The following is a 17,506-nucleotide window of genomic DNA, read 5'->3' as shown; positions in this document are numbered from 1 at the left end:
TTCTCTAAGCATGTCGAATGTTTTCACTGCTCTGTCCTCCCCAACTAACTGTAAGCACCTGGAGGGCAGGAAGCAGCGATTATTTTTCCTTTGCATGTCCCACAACATACAGCACAGGGTAGAGGTGTAATACTGCTGCTCACGTTGGCTTTTCCAGTGAGAGGACTGGACCAGCCAACGCGGGACCCACGGCCTCACTTGGCTGTCTTTCCATGCTGAGCAGAGAGGAGCTGACCTCAACCCTGCAGCCCCTGCAGTCTCCTATTTCCATAGCTTTCTCTCCTCGCCATCGGCTCTTGAGTCTTCCAGAAACACCGCACTGAGGACTCAGCTGCGGGGTGGGGGGGTGTGGGGGGGCCGAAATCAAATCTTTTCTTTCCACATATGTACAAATGGCTGAGCAAGAGGGTGCCTAGAAACAGAGACTCAGACCTGACAACTTTTTGCAAAAACAGGGCCACCCACAATCAGATACTTAACAAGTCTTATTGAATGATAAAAAAAAATAAGGTATTTCCAAGTAGTTTTGAAAGGCTGCTAAATAATTTCTTCATTATCTAAGAATAACCAGAACCACATTTAACTTATAATGAAGTTAAGCCATCGCAACATGTCTGGCTCTGGAACCAATTTAAGGATGAGAACCCAGCAGGAGGGACACAGCATGACAAAAACGGCCGTAAGATGGAACAGTGTCAAAGAACTTGTCAAAGAAATCACATGTGAAAAGCAGCGGCTATTCTGAATGCCTGTAGTCGGACCACGTTTCCCCTCCAATAGAGTGTCCGTGAAAGAAAGACTAACATGCGGCAGAATCTTTACAAAGCCTCATGAAAAGGGAGCCAGAGCTCAGGCTGCTCCGAGCCCCGGCACACGAGCCCGGGCTGGCCTCCCGGGGAGCAGAGCGCGCGTACCTGGGGGTCTGCTGCACCTCTGCCCACCAGCGGTAGTCGGTGTGGCTGACGAGCAGCAGGATCTGACACCAGAGCAGCACGAGGGCCGGGTGGGTGGGGACCATGGAGCGCACCCAGGCGTTCAAGCTCTCCAGGCCGTAGAAGCTGCCATCCGCGCCGTCCGTCAAGAGTCTCGAGGCAGCTGCAGTGATTCTCCGGAATGTCCCTAGAAACAAGCCAAAATAAACCCGATTACGGGGAGACACACCATGGTCCAACGCTTCGCAACCACGAGAAGCTTTTACACAAAGAAGATACACACAGGGCTCTCTGCTACATGGACACGTTCACAGCCTCTGGCACTTAGAAAATTCCAGCCTGACATTCTGCTTCCTCAGTGGAGCAGCCAAGGAAGCCGGCGCCCCCACCGTCCCGTCCTCCCCACTGAGTGACCAGCTCTCCAGGGGCTCCGAGCCGGGAGCCTCAGTGGTGCTGACCGTGGACACAGCTCCACCGAGAAGGCAGCAGCCACCATGCAGCCCATCAGGTCACGGCACCCAGGACAGCCCAAGCCACAGCCGCGCGGGTGGGAACGGCAGGTCCCTGAGAGCCGAGGGCCAGGGGGCCTCTGCACCCAGCACGGGGTGACCACCCGGGGCAAGGTGGCCGCGCAGGCAGGCGCCCACACTCAGACCCGCACGTCAGCAGCAGATCCAGCCAGGCTCTGCCCCGGTTTCCCACAGCATCCTCCTTAAGGCCGGGAAGACTCTCCCCTAGGAGAGAGTGAATTCATGACTTCATTCTATCCCACTTCTGGACCGACACGAAGCCAGCTCCACACGCCTGTCTCTCCACCCCGCCCTGGATGCACCTAGACTGGCCCTCACCCCAGGGACACGGGGACACGTGCATGCCGTGAAGTGCAGCCTGGGACGCAGCAGGACTGGACATGACAGGAGGTGCCAGGGGCTCCCTGTCCCCCCAGCTGAGGACTCCTGGCATCACTTCTGGCGAGTCAAAAGCTTGTTTCTGCTCTAAATTTCAACACATGCCAACACAAAAGGGCCCTAAGACAGGCAGAAACAAACAGACCACAGACTTCTCACTCCTCATGACTGCTTACACCCACGCCCCGAGACAAGAGGAGAGCTGACAAAAGCTCGTCAAACAGAAACATCGACGAGGAGCTTTCCAGTGCTCGCCTCCTCTCTGGCCGCACTGGCTGGGTTCTCTCCGGTTGCTGCCGTGTCAGCATCGCCCACCTCAGGCCCACCCAGCCCTGGCCTGCTCCCTCTCGTGCCTCCGTCACTGCGTGGGCTCCCTGTGGGTCATGGACACGAGGGAAGAGCCAGGTGCTGTCCCAAAGGAACCCTGGAGCCAGACCAAGGCACGCGGGGAATGGCAGACCACGGATGTGGGGTTTTACTGAACAGGGAGCAGGAAACCATGGTCAGAGCTGAGATCCAGGTGACGGAGTGTCGAGGTGGGCTTTGAAATCAGACTGTGGCTCTGCCATGCCTGCTCGGTGACCCTGGCCGTACGTCCGCTGTGGCCTTAGTTTCCTCGCTTGTAAAATGGAATTCAGAGCACCAGCCGCTCACAGGGCTGCAGTAAGGATCAAATCATAAAACCCAAGTGAAGGGCTCAGTACAGCGCTGGACAGAGCCAACGACCAGCAAGCGGCTGCTGCTGCCGGAAGGACGTCAGGGAAGTGCCCGGCCTTGGGGGGCAGCGTCCCGACGGCAGGAGGAAGCCGCCGGCGGGACAGGACAGGAAGCTAGGGGCCCACCGGGGGGGGCGACAATGACGCTGGGGTCTGAGCGTCTCTAATGACAAATGACGAACAAGTCAACAAGAAGAGGAAGCTGGAGCAGAGCAGCTGTACCAGGTGACAAGTCCAGCCTTAAGTGTAAGTCTGAGGTGCTGGCAGGACAGCAAGCACGTGTCTAGAGGGAGGATGGAAATGAGAGACCAAGGCAGCCATGACGATGGAGTGACAGGACCTAAGGAGGCAGTTACCAGTCATCTCTGCAGCAATAACCGAGGCAGGTCATGAAGGAGGCGGTCCCATGGATGGGGAGGAGGAGGGAGGGAGACAGAAGGCGGGAGGGGAGAGCAGAGAGAGACCAACAACACTCAATGGATGAAAGACAGTCCCTTCAACAAATGGTGCTGGGAAAACTGGGTCTTCACATGCAAAAGAATGAAACTAGACCCCTAGCTTATTACACCACTCACAAAAATTAACTCTAAATGGATTAAGAACTTTAATGTAGGACCTGAAACCATAAGGAAGAAAACATAGGTATTAAGCTCCCTGACGTTGGTCTTGGCAATAATTTTTTGGATATGACACCAAAAGCAAAGGCAACAAAAACAAAAAAAAATAAGTGGGATTACATGAAACTAAAAAGCTTCTGCAGAGCAAAGGAAACCATCAACAAAATGAAAAGGCAACCTACAGAATGGGACAAAACTTTGCAACCCATACATCTGATAAGGGGTTAATTTCCAAAATATATAAGGAACACATAAATTAATAACAAAAATAAATCCAATTAAAAAGTGGGCAAAGTGGGACTTCCCTGGTGGTCCAGTGGTTAAGACTTCGCCTTCCAATGCAGCGGGTGAGGGTTCAATCCCCGGTCAGGGAGCTAAGGTCCCACATGCTTCATGGCCAAAAAGCCAAAACATAAAACAGAAGCAATACTGCAACAAATTCAATAGAGACTTTAAAAATGGTCCCCAGAGGACCAGTGTGGTGGGGCAGGGGGACGGGGGAGCTTGCAGGGCAGGGGACCAGGCCTGGGAGCCCAGCAGGCTCTCGGGGCCCGAGTGGGCGGGGCGAACGCCCTCCACTCCTTCTGCTGCTCCTCAGGTTCTGGAGTGCCCTCCCGTCTGCCTCCTTCCTACGCCCCCAAGGCCAGCGCAGCCCGACGGGATGGGAACTCTGAGGGCGTAGGACCCCGCCCGAGAGCTGGGCAGACTTCTCTGGCCAACTGGGCGGGGGAAACGCTGGGCGCACTCCCCCCACCCCCCGATCCGAGCCCCCAAGGGTCCCTCCAGGTGTGGGAACCCCTCGCCCCTCTCAGCCACCCCTCAGGGGTGCCGGTCCTGTCCGGCCTCTACTTCTCTTCTCCCCTCAGTGCCCCCACGTCCTACCGGTTCGCTTGGGGGTTCCTCCCATCTCCTTGGGGCTTGAGGTCCCCCACCAGCATCCAGCAGGTGCCCTAGTTGTGGGGAGACGCAAACTCCGCGTCTTCTCACACCACCATCTTGACTCCGCCCTCGCGAGAAGCTCGGGACTTTATTTTTAGTAATTTCCCAACAGTACATAACCTGCTTACTGTGCCTCCTGTTCACTATGTCTCTCCCCCTAGAAGCAGTGGCAGCCGGGCCTGGAGAGGAGACCATGTACACCTCAGCTTCCAGGGGCCTGCCCGCTGGGGTCCCCGCTCAGGACCCCGAACCCAAGGAGGCGCTGGGTCTGGGCCGTCATCGGAGCTGCTTGAGATGGTGCTGCGCCACGTGCCCCAACACATTCTGCTCGGGCGCCGCCGTCAGGGGTGCCGGCACTGGCACGACCTGGTGGACTGCCAGGCCCTGTGGCTGAGAATCCTGGCCCGACGCCACGCCACCCTGTCACCCATCCTCCACACCTACCTGCCCCCGCCAACGACCCCAGGCCCTGTGTCCTGGGCCGCTTCTGCGAGAGCACACCCATAGGACGCAACCTCCTCCCAAACCCCAATGGCGAAGGCCTCCTGAAATGGACGGTGCCGACTGGAGGAGATGCCTGGGGGGCAGAGGAAAACTGGGAGGTCACTCCCAGGGCCTGTATACAGACCAGCTTCCTGTCTTCCTACAGGTGGTGTCAAAAGAAGCAGGTGTCGGACCTGGAAGAGGAGGCTCTGTGGCCGGAACTCCTGGACAGTGGAAAGACTGAGATTTTTGTCTCTGACTGGTGGACAGACCAACAGTACACTGACAGTTTATATGGGCTAACTGTCCAACCTCTAGATGCCAACCAGGCCGTCCTGCATCATTACTCTCCTTTGCCTTTTCCCATCCAGCAGTGTAGAAAGAGTTTCTCCTTTGAGGCTAGCCATGTGTTCTCCAACCTTAAGAAGGTTGTCCGCTTTGTGTCTTCTGAACACTTGGTTCAGGACATTGATTTCTGGTCTGAGCAGTGTGGAGTCTATCTGTCCCACTCCAGTGTGATTGTGCAGGTCCATCTGCCCTGGTCAAGGGCTGTCCTTGCAAAACTACGGGACCGTGCCTTCCAGGAGCTGGGCCCATTGGCAGGGTCATCTCAGTAATCAAGGGCTTGTAGCTCCCAGGCATCCTGGGATCTCATGAATCCAGTCAAAGTTCTACTGGGCCCTGTCTTCAGGTTCTGGAAGCTACTAGGAGAAAGTTCCTCCACCAAATATACTGGCTGCTGCTGCTCTCAGGCAGCCCCTTCTACTGAGTGGAGACACAGGGGTGAGCACAGGGAAATGCTGGACCGGGAGAGGGCTCCCCCCGTCACGACAGGCCCCTCTGGTTCAGCCCTGGTGCCCTCTGCCCTTGCTTCCTCATGTTTCTGCATCAGTGGAGACACAGGGGTAAGCACAGGGAAATGCTGGACCGGGAGAGGGGTCCTCCCCCCCAACGACAGGCCCCTCTGGTTCAGCCCCGGTGCCCTCTGCCCTTGCTTCCTCATGTTTCTGCATCAGAGGCTTTATTGATCCCGTGCAGGAAGCTCTCGCCTCCCATCTGAACAAGAACCTCATCCTTGTGGCTGAGAAAATTCCACCCCCTAACTTTCTGTGGTTTCAAGACTGGGACCAGGACTCAGAGCTGAAAGCTAAACTAGCTCAAAAAATGTCTGGACACAGAGGGTTCTGCCCACACTGTGAACAACGAAATGGTCCCCTGAGCCCAACCCTACCCTGAATTGTATGGTGTATAAAATTATTTTGTTATTTTGAAATTCTTTTTTAAACATGGAGAGAATAAGTGAGCACTATATCTGCCAAAAAAAAAAAAAAAAAAAACATGGTCCACAGCAAGAAAAAAGTCTTCAAAAAAATTTTAAAAAGTGGGCAAAGGATTCGAATAGACATTTTTCCAAAGAAGATATTCACATGGCCAAGAGGTACATGAAAAGGTGCTCAACATCCTTAATCATCAGGAAACTGCAGGTCAAGACCACAGTGACATATCACTTCACACCTGTTAAAATGGCTATCATCAAAAAGACAAGAAATAACAGGTATTGGTGAGGCTGCGGGAAAAAAAGGGAACCCTTGTGCACTATGATAGGAATGTAAATTGGTGCAGACACTGTGGAAAACAGTACAGACATTCCTTAAAAAATTAAAAATAGAACTACCAGAGGAGGAGTCAAGGTAGAACTGTGGGAAGACGCGGAGTCAGCCTCTCACCACAACTAGGGCGCTTGCCGGCCGCTGGTGGGGGACTCTGACCCCCAAGGAGGCAGGAGGAACCCCAGAGTAAACCAGTAGGATGTAGGGGGACCAAGGGGGGAGGAGAAGTGGAGGCCAGACAAGATCAGCACCCCTGAGGCTGGGGAGATCAGGAGAGGCAGGTGGGAGGGACTCTCCAGGAAGAGCCGGAGAAGAGTGGAGGGCGAACGCCTGGTCCACTCGGGCCAGGGAGCCTGCTGAGCTTCCAAGCTGCTCCCCCAGCCCCCAAAGCCCCATCCAGGTCTCATGGGTCCTGGGGGCATAGGAGGGAGGCCAGGAAGATCAGGAGTGGCAGGCGGGAGGGGCCCTCCGGGAGGAGCAGGAAAGGAGCAGTGGGCAATTGCCCTCCCCACAGGGGCCAGGGGAGCCTGCTGAGCTCCCAGGCCAGTCTCCTGCCCCCCAAAGCCCCCTCCAGGTCACGTGGGTCCTTGGGGGCATAGGAAGGAAGCCGAGGGGAGAACAGGAGAGGCAGGCCCGGGACCAGATGGCTTCACAGGCGAATTCTATCAAACATTTAGAGGAGACCTAACACGAATCCTTCTCAAACTCTTCCAAAAAACTGCAGAGGGAGAAACACTCCCAAATTCATTCTACGAAGGCACCATCACCCTGATACCAAAACCAGAAAAAGATATCACAAAAAAAGAAAATTATAGACCAATATCACTGATGAACACAGATGCAAAAATCCTCAACAAAATACTAGCAAACAGAATCCAACAGCACATTAAAAGTATCATACACCATGATCAAGTGGGATTTATCCCAGGGATGCAAGGATTTTTCAGTACACGCAAATCAATGTGATACACCATATTAACAAATTAAGGAATAAAAACCATATGATCATGTCAATAGATGCAGAAAAAGCTTTTGACAAAATTCAACACCCGTTTATGATAACAACTCTCCAGAAAATGGGCATAGAGGGAACCTACCTCAACATAATAAAGGCCATATACGACAAACCCATAGCAAGCATCATACTCAATGGTGAAAAACGGAAAACATTTCCTCTAAGATCAGGAACAAGACTCTTGCCACTCTTATTCAACATAGTTTTGGAAGTCCTAGCCACAGCAATCAGAGAAGAAAAAGAAATAAAAGGAATACAAATTGGAAAAGAAGAAGTAAAACTATTTGCCGATGACATGATACTACACATAGAAAATGCTAAAGATGCCACCAGAAAACTACTAGAACTAATCAATGAATTTGGTAAGGTTTCAGGATACAAAATTAATGCACAGAAATCTCTGGCATTCCTATACACCAACAATGAAAAATCAGAAAGGGAAATTAAGGAAACACTCCCATTTACCATTGCAACAAAAAGCATAAAATACCTAGGAATAAACCTGCCTAAGGAGGCGAAAGACTTGTACTCAGAAAACTATAAAACACTGATGCAATCCCTATCAAACTACCAAACTACAGAATTAGAACAAAAAATCTTACAATTCGTATGGAAACACAAAAGACCCCAAATAGCCAAAGCAGTCCTGAGAAAGAAAAACAGAGTTGGAGGACTCAGACTCCCTGACTTCAACCTGTACCACAAAGCTACAGTAATCAAGACAGTATGGTACTGGCACAAAAACAGATCAATGGTACAGGACAGAATGCCCAGAGATAAACCCACATATATATCGGCATCTAATTTATGACAAAGGAGGCAAGAACATACAATGGAGAAAAGACAGCCTCTTCAATAAGTGGTGCTGGGAAAACAGGACAGCTACATGTAAAAGAATGAAATTAGAACACTCCCTAACATCATACACAAAAATAAACTCCAAATGGATTAAAGACTTAAATGTAAGACCAGACACTATAAAACTTTTAGAGGAAAACATAGGAAAAACACTCTTTGACATAAATCACAGCAAGATCTTTTTTGACCCGCCTTCTAGAGTAACAGAAATAAAAACAAAAATAAACAAATGGGACTTAATTAAACTTAAATGCTTTTGCACAGCAAAGGAAACCATAAACAAGACAAAAAGACAACCCTCAGAATGGGAGAAAATATTTGCAAATGAAACAACAGACAAGGGATTAATCTCCAAAATATACAAACAGCTCATGGAGCTCAATATCAAAAAAACAATCCAGTTAAAAAACAGGTGGAAGACCTAAATAGACAATTCACCAAGGAAGACATACAGATGGTCAAGAGGCACATGAAAAGATGCTCAACATCACTAATTATTAGAGAAGTGCAAATCAAAACTACAATGAGGTATCACCTCACGTCGGTCAGAACGGCCATTATCAAAAAAACTAGAAACAATAAATGCTGGACAGGGTGTGGTGAAAAGGGAACCCTCCTACACTGTTGGTGGGAATGTAAATTGATACAACCACTATGGAGAACAGTATGGAGCTTCCTTAAAAAACTAAAAATAGAACTACCATATGACCCAGCAATCCCACTACTAGGCATATACCCTGAGAAAACCATAATTCAAAAAGTGACATGTACCACAATGTTCACTGCAGCACTATTGACAATAGCCAGGACATGGAAGCAATCTAAGTGTCCACTGACAGATGAATGGATAAAGAAGATGTGGTACATATATTTACAATGGAATATTACTCAGTCATAAAAAGAAATGGAGTTATTTGTAGTGATGTGGATAGACCTAGAGTCTGTCATGAAGAGTAAAGTAAGTCAGAAAGAGAAAAACAAATACCGTATGCTAACAGATATATACAGATTCTAAAAAAAAAAAAAAAAAAAAAAAAGGTACTGATGAACCTAGTTGCAGGGCTGGAATGAAGAGGCAGACATAGAGAATGGACTTGATGACATGGGGTAGGAGGGCAAAGCTGGGGCGAAGTGAGAGTATCATTGACATATATACACTACCGAAAGTAAAATAGTTGGCTGGTGGGAAGCAGCAGCATAGCACAGGGAGATCAGCTCGGTGCTTTGCGATGACCTAGAGGGGTGGGATAGGGAGGGTGGGAGGGAGACGCAGGAGGGAGGGTATATGGGGACGTGTATGCATATGGCTGATTCGCTTTGTTGTGCGACAGAAACTAACATGGTATTGTGAAGCAATTATACTCCAATAAAGATCTATTAAAAAAAATACAACTACCATATGATCCAGCAATCCCACTTATGGGTATATACCTGAAAGAAACAAAATTACTAACTCAAAAAGATACCTGCGGGACTTCTCCGGTGGCGTAGTGGTTAAGATCTGCCTGCCAACACAGGGGACACCAGTTCGATCCCTGGTCTGGGAAGATCCCACATGCTGCGGAACAACTAAGCCGGTGCACCACAACTACTGAGCCTATGCTCTAGAGCCCGTGAGCCACAACTACTGAGCCCATGTGCCACAACTACTGAAGCCTGTGCTCCACAAGAAAAGCCACCGCAATGAGAAGTCCGTGCACTGCAACGAAGAGTAGCCCCCGTTCACCACAACTAGAGAAAGCCCGCGTGCAGCAACGAAGACCCAACGCAGCCATAAATAAATAAATAAATAAATGTGTTCCTTAAAAAGAAAAAAAAAAGATACCTGCACTCCCATGTTCACTGCAGCATTAATCACAGGAGCCAAGACACGGAAACAAACCAAGTGCCTATTGAAGCATGAGTGGATAAAGAACGTGTGAAACACACACACACACACACACACACACACACACACACACACACACACACACAGGAATATTATTTAGCCATAAAAAGGGAAGAAAATCCCGTCATTTGCAACAGCATGGATGGACCTTGAGGGCATTGTGCTAAGTGAAATAAGTCAGAGAAAGATGAATACTGTTTGATCTCACTTATATGTGGAATCTAAAAAAACCAAACTCATAGATACAGAGGTCAGACTGACAGCTGCCAGAGGTGGTGGTGGGGGGGAATGGGTGAAGGTGCTCAAAAGGTACAACCTTTCAGTTACAAGTGTGGAATTAACCACAGAAACCTCAGCTCAAGTTGGACTTGGAAGAGGCTTGTAGGGAAGCTCTCACGCCTACTGAAGAAGGTGTCTCCTTCCTGCTGCAGAGTAAGGGACGCCAAGTAGGCGCACATCTCCTCCTCTTTGGGGTGATTGACAATGCGCAAGAACACATGCAATTAAGAGGTTGGAAAGAGAAGACTGAAGGAGAAGTCGAGGGACGAGGGAGTTTCAGCGAGCTGAAGTCTGTCCATGGAACTGGGCTGCAGGGTCCGGGAAGATGAGGACCTGGGAAAGCCCACAGGTGGCCTTTGCAGAGGCATTTCTGGTAATGAGATCAAGAGGCAAACCGCTGAGGATGGAGATGAAGAGGGAAAGCAGAGCGCTAGAAGCAACAACAATAAACTCCTGAAACATTTCTTTTGAAAAACTGTGTAGTAAACAAGAAGAGGAGGACAATTCAGGAAGCCGCAGAGCAAAGAAAGGGTTTGTTCTGCCTCGTAGGCTGGATCAGCAGCGCAGCTCTAGGTGAGAAGGAAAGACAGACTTCTATGTCTCGCCGCATGGAGTGTGCAGCGAAGAGAGCGTGAGTGAACGAAGGAGACGCTCAAGACACAAACTGGAAGAACTGATCATGGGAAGAGCAAACACAAGAGGGGACGGGGACCAGGATGGGGGACGAGATGTCAGACGGAGGAACTGGACGGACACTGGTGCTGGCCTGGGGCTAGACTCTCGCGGGGGAACTGGCACTGCTGATGGTGTGCGCTGTACGAGGACTGGCCCAGGCTCTAGACACCTCCCCCAACCACCCCACCACCTGGGAGCTCACGCATTACAAGCCCCGTGACTCAGTTACTTCAGCTAGAACACGGATATCACGGTGTGTGCCGGGCCCACAGCAAGTGCTCTGCAAACATCAGCTGCTACACTTACCATCACCAACCCAAGAAGCAGCACGACATAATGGGCAAGAAAAAATTCTTGGGTTTTCGCTCTTGGTTTTATCATATGACCGTTCAGAACCTGAATTCTCTCATCAGTAGAAATGGGGAACTATCTCATAGAGTTGTTCTAAGGGTTGATGGAGATAATCATGTAAAGGGTACCACACACCCCTAAGAGAACACCGTCAGCAGCCCCATCCTGGCCCAAGCACGAATCTGAATCAGTGCCCATTTTATCACTGCAGGAAGACCATTTTCTCTTCCTTCTAGTAATCCTACTTTGACCCACACATAAAACACTGGGAAGAGAGCTCTGCCTGCGAGGAAGGAAGGGAGAGGGTCAGGAATGGCTCCACCGCCCACTGCTGCCCTCGGCTGGGCGAGCACTGGACGGCAGTGGGGAGGGCACACGGTGGGGGCTGGCAGAGGTGCGGGGGGGACTGGAAAACACGGTGAGGAATTAGGAAGCCTTACTGCGGCCACAGGCCGGAGGACTCAACCCAGCCCTGCCTGCAACAAAGCAATGGACACTGTCAGCCTCCTGCCACGGCTCCACCTTCTGCTTCTATCTGGCCTGCCTCAGTGGAGAGGACGAGGTGTTAGTTACCCAGAACCTATAAAATGGAGACTAGGTAACTTTCTTGGCTCTTCTGTTTATGCTGGATTGAATGTGAAATAGGCAAATGACTTAGGGATTCATAAACCACCACCCCCGCCAACAACAGAAAATGAGAGGTCAAGGCCATTACTCAGACTAGTTCCTGTTCTAAGAAATAATACCTGAAATGGGCAAATTCAAAGATCTCGATTTTCAACGGAGGGGTGAAATTACTGTCATTGTTTAAGCAATGCGTAAATAAAAATTACCAACTTGAGATGCTAAAGACACCTTATTTATATAAGAAACAAGATGGTTTATTTTATCTCAAAAGCAACCAAACACAGTAATTCTGCTGCCTGGTGCCTTTAAAAGAAATGGCATCAAAATACACGAGGAGATAGAAACAGACGTTTGTACACACCCATACACCCCTTATTTACAAATACTGGACCAACTGAACAATGCCCAAAGACACGAGTGGCAAAACCCACGTGCCCCGATACCCAGCCCGGGCTCCGGAGCAGAGCGCGGCCTTCTCAATATTCCACTCCATGCATGGCTGTTCAAATTTAACCAAAATTAGACTGAATAAAAGCTCCGCAGTCACAACACCACACTTCCAGTGCCCATCAGCCACGTGTGGCCAGAAGCAACTGGATTAGTGCAGACACAGAACATCTGCGCACTGCAGGAAGCTGGACTTGACAGCACTGCAACAAACCATAAAAGTATTTCCCCTGATTTCTGAGAAAAGGAAGAGGAAGTTAGAGTGACGGGTGAGTGAACAGCACAGAAATCCACTGGAACGCCATGGAAATCCACTTAGATGCGCCTAGGGCCGCAGAATGCACTGCTCTTATCCAAAGAAGGTAGAAAGCCGTCCTTCGATGTGAACTGGTACCCTTCTGGTGTCAGATCCAAACCAACCGATGGCCAAACATTAAAATGGCCCATATACTAAAAACAACTTATTCTTCACATGGCTTAATTATTTTCTCAACTTTAGACTTATCGCAGTGGGTGGAACATAAATCAAAAGATCCTCAAAAAGAAAATTATTTCAATGGTAAGTAAACAAGGTGGCTGGAAGCTGTAAACCATCGTCAAAATTCAATTCTGGCCACACTCTTGTGCCGAGGGCGACCGAAGGTACGTGAAGCACCCATGCAGGGGTGTCCTTCTCCATCGCTCCCAGGCCGCGCGAGCCCAGGTCCCTGCCCGCCCCCTCAGCCCCTCCGAGCCCTCACCCCTCTCAGCAGGAACACTCTCTCCGAAGGGCCAGCTCCTTCTCCTTCAGGCCTTAGCTCAGCAGCCCCTAGGAGAACCTGCCCCTACTGCCCACCCCTGTGCTGGCTGTCACTGTGCTTTTGTTTCCTTCTCAGGAGATAGCAAGACTTGTGGTGACATATCTGTGTATTGTCTGCCCCACGAGACTGAGCACCACAGAGGCAGGAATCACGTCAGCTGTACTGACCACCGCACACCCAGGGCCCAGCACAGTGGCGGCGGACTCAGTGCATCTTTGCTGAATGAATAAAGGTTGACGGCGGTAACTATCTTCTGCTCTAGTGGTATGTATGCGGGTATGTGTGTGTTTTAATTTGTATTGAAGTAATATACACATGTGATTTTTAAATCCCACAACAGATGGGGGCTTCTGCCTTGACAAGTGCCTGCCCCACCCCTCTTAAGGCGACCATTTGCTATCGTTCTGTTCTCAGTTGTGGTGTTACCTCCAAACTTGCCTTGGTATGCTTTCATCACCTGCAGTGGACCGTCAGTTATTCTGTCTGCTCCCCTTCCCTTACTACTGGAAAGTAACCCTTTCTCCCAAAGGAATGCTGTCCAGCCTCTCACCCAGCCCAGGCTGGCCAGAGCACCCAGGGCTCACGAGTCCCTCACAGGACTCCCGCAGGGGCTGAGACCAGAGGCCATCCTTTCTGCCGCGGGGAAGGAGCCCCACAGAAAACAAAGGCAACACAGTAAAAGAGCTGAGACGTGGAAATACACGACGCGGCAACAGAATTAAACACACCAGAGGCAGTCACACCCAAAGAGAGCACCTACCCCCGCACTTCCAGGACTCAAACCACTTCCAGGTTTGCTTCATATTTGGACCATGACTTCCTTGCTGTTTGCTTTTCCTAGAGATTAGAATTGCCTTTCATTTTTTCTTGCTGAGAAAAGGATATGCCTGTACCCTATAACTAGCAAGACATTCCTTTTGAAAACACTCATTCCTGTTGAAACACACTGACTGTCCTAAGGTTGCTTCCTATGCTTGCTACATGGCTGGGATCTTGTGACCTCTCTCTTGCGTGCACTGTTTTTTTTAATCCACAATCATACGTAAAGGTAACAAAAACATCTTGTCTTTCCAAATCTTTAAAACAGGAGGAAGCACCCAGGTTTACTGTTTTCATCAGCACAACGTCTTCAAAGGCACACTGAGCAGGGCAGAGCTCGCACTGGGCAGCACCTCCTTACACCCCGAGAGTGTGCAGGGCAGGGCAGGGGATATACAGATGCTCTAATAACACTAGTGTGATGCACCTACCAGACTTGAAGATGTGGATCAGACACATGAGCAGCGTGCCTAGCTCTTGGCAGTAGAAAGTATGCTGCTGTTCACTCATTTCCACTCTTAGCTGTTTTGTAACAATGTCCTCTAAAAGGATGCCAACCAGTTGTAGCAGAAACCTTCAAAGAGAGGGAGAAGGGTGACAGTGGCGTAGGGGCCTATTGCGGAGCGCCTCTGGGAGGGAGGCACGCACGTAAGAGTAATATACACAGTGGGTACGGTAGGGCAGCAGGGTACAAATGCAAGTCAAGCGAAGTGCTCGGTGCAGCCCTCTGCATTAAGTCACTTTACCCTCTGTGCATTACCTTCCTCACTCGTGAGGTGGCAGGAATCACACCACCTTTAAAGGACTGTCAGGAGGGTAAAATGACCTGCAGTGTTTCTTCAAAGCTTTATAAAGTAGGGAGATAACCCACCACAGGGATTTAACGCATCCTCCACTTTAGCCCCTGCTTACATGTAACAGCAGGGGCCACAGGCTGCCTTGCCGAACCTGCGGACAAATGGGTGTCATGCAGTTTCACTGGATTTATCTCCACAAACACAATGGCGCCCCAGGCCCTGATGACCAACCAAGGGCAGCTACGTGGACAGTACGGCGGACCCGGCAGGAAGGAGCACGTTCTCAGGAACTGTGCTTCCTGGACACGCTCTACGAGGTGTAAGTCAGCGTGCACCCCGGATCCAGCAAAGGTGGACACACAGTCGTCTACACAACAAGCCTTTTCAGTGCCTGAGTTGTGATCGCCACCCTCAAGGAGCTTCCCAAGAACTGATAAGGGCAGCTGTGATTTGATGCCGCAAGGACACGCAGGGGAGCACAGTATGAGCGTTCCACCCTGGGGGAGGCGGATTTTACTACTGACAGTGTGGAGGGTGGCCAGCACCCGGCGGGAATAAACGTAAGACTGACTTTTAGTGGGTTTTCCTAGGTTTTCCAATTCTCTGCAGGCAGCCACGCCCTTACCGCCTGCACCCACCCACTACCACCGTGCAGTCTTAACGAGGGTCTCATTCGGGATGTGACAGAGCCTGCAGACAGGCACGAGGGCCACAGGTGAGGCAGGCTGGGCAGAGGAAACACACCGACACGGACTCCTTAACCCGCCTCGCAGAGCTGAAGCGAGACTCAGGGACCCCAAACACCACACGGCGGCCTGAGGACACGCACGCGGAAGGCTCCCACATAGAGCGTACCTGGAAAATGTTTCTTCTGGCAAATCCTTCGTTTGTCTCCCTTCACTGTGTTCTTCCAGTACTGAATTACTGCCCCCATCTCTTAACCTATTAATTATTGGACAGCAGAGTAAATACGGAGAGAAGGAAAGCTCCTGAATGCGGGAAAGCACAATGTCTTCAGTTGACTGGGAAATCAGAACCCTCAGAATGGCTAGGATCCCGGCTATCCACAGCTGAGCAGTGCTCACAGATGCCTAGAGGAAGGAAGACAAGTATGTTATAGCTAAAGGAAAAAGACGGTTAAGTTCTTCCTGATTGCCAAGTTCATTTATGAAAATCACCCTGAGTTTACAATTCCACCAATAAATCTGTCTCATTGGTTCTCAAAGTGTGGTCCCAGACAGGCAGCATCAGTACCATCCGGGAACCTGCTTAAAATGCAAATACTAAGGCTCCACCCTGGCCCCAGCAGAAACCCCCGGGTGCCCCACACAGTGGTGAAGCCAAGATGCCATCAGGAGGCGGGATACTCACCAGGGTATCTGGGGTGACGAACATACTCCGTAGAAGCATGTCCACGGGACGGAGGGAGGAAGGGGCCAAAATCTCAAATAACGTATTTAACACTCCAAGTGCTTCGTGAGAATCAATGTGCATCTGTTGCAATGAAACGTCACAGACATTTTCCCGTGAGCCAATGAAATGCCGACTTTCACACCTCACGTCGGTTGTCTCAAGGTCAAATAGCCTTGACCATGCACCATTCCCACCCCCGCACTTAAACGCATTTTAACTTCAGTAGTGAACCAAGTAAACGTTTTTTAGAACAACACTGTAACACAGCTGTATTTTTTCCACGATGGAAATCTCTGCATTTAGATTTTTATTAAATAAACCACAGATGCTTTCTGTAAAAAATTCAAATATGTAGACGTATGAAAATTATCAACTGAAACCACACCGCCCTGACCCAGTCACCATCAGCACTTCAGGAACCAGCCTCTCTCGCATCTCTTTACACACAAGTAATGTACCTAAATGGGTATCATACATACCGTATCTTTTTTCTTTCTTTACTGGCACCCCATCCCTACCCCACTACATAGTAACAAATGTTAGCAAATTAGTGTATTTCTCGTTAACTTTCTCCACATTCCTATACATGTAGAGAGATTTTTGTTTAAGTTGTTTTGAAAAATCATGTTATAAATGTCTCTGCTTTTTTCCATTAAAAATATAATGGAGAACTCCCAAGGCAACAGGTTTTAAAACCTAACATTTTTTAAATTTTGTTGGCCTCTCCGTGCAGCATGCAGGATCTTAGTTCCCCACCCAGGGATCGAACCCGGCCCCCCCCCCCCCCAGCAATGGAAGGGCAGAGTCTTAACCACTGGACCGGCAGGGAGATCCTCCTAACATTATTTTTAAAGGTTGCAAAATATTCCAAATTAAGTCTCTACCACAGTACACTCAACCACTCCCCTACTGATGACTGTCGTCACTACTAACGAGTGTGTATACACACAGTAACATCTCCGCAGAGGGCGATTTTCTCAAGGTGCAGGTCTGAGCCCTGCTTGGCGTGGAGCCGCCCCTCTGCGGTGGGAAGATGAGTCTCTTGCCGGGGCCCACCCGCCGGCAAGGCCCTCTGGCCATGACCTGTCGGCTACGCGGCCACGGAGCCCTGGGTCTGGTGGTGCTCAGGGACGCCACGACGGCACGGCCGCCTGTCCTGCAGAGGCAGTGCCCCTCTGCTCTTGCCCTCAGGGTGGACACTGGCCCTCGTGCCCCCCAGCTTGGCCGGCTGCCGCCACGTCTCTCCCTCTCTCCTCCTGCCCTCTCACCAGCGCACGCCGGCTGGGCTTCTGTTCCCTCCGCTCCACCAAAGCCGCTCCCCAGGGACCTGCG

At 50.3% G+C, this 17,506-nt stretch overlaps 1 protein-coding gene across 7 annotated transcripts in view; it reads right to left on the bottom strand.

The window, feature by feature from the left end:
• The window catches only part of HTT (huntingtin), a 137,014-nt gene that overhangs the window by 33,872 nt on the left and 85,636 nt on the right, over nt 1-17,506 (bottom strand). For all 7 annotated transcript variants that reach the window (XR_010942814.1, XM_067734943.1, XM_067734946.1 and 4 more), the window contains 4 exons: nt 16,133-16,255; nt 15,617-15,852; nt 14,396-14,538; nt 915-1,119 (listed from right to left, as the gene is read on the bottom strand). Coding sequence is in view for 6 of the 7 variants with exons in the window: in XM_067734943.1 (XP_067591044.1) it covers nt 915-1,119; nt 14,396-14,538; nt 15,617-15,852; nt 16,133-16,255 (707 nt within the window). In the remaining variant the exon portion in view is untranslated. The remainder of the gene's footprint in view (nt 1-914; nt 1,120-14,395; nt 14,539-15,616; nt 15,853-16,132; nt 16,256-17,506) is intronic.

This window comes from Pseudorca crassidens, chromosome 4 (genome assembly GCF_039906515.1).
Source record: "Pseudorca crassidens isolate mPseCra1 chromosome 4, mPseCra1.hap1, whole genome shotgun sequence".
Classification (NCBI taxonomy): Eukaryota; Metazoa; Chordata; class Mammalia; order Artiodactyla; family Delphinidae; genus Pseudorca; species Pseudorca crassidens.
This window is presented reverse-complemented; position numbering and strand designations above follow the sequence as displayed.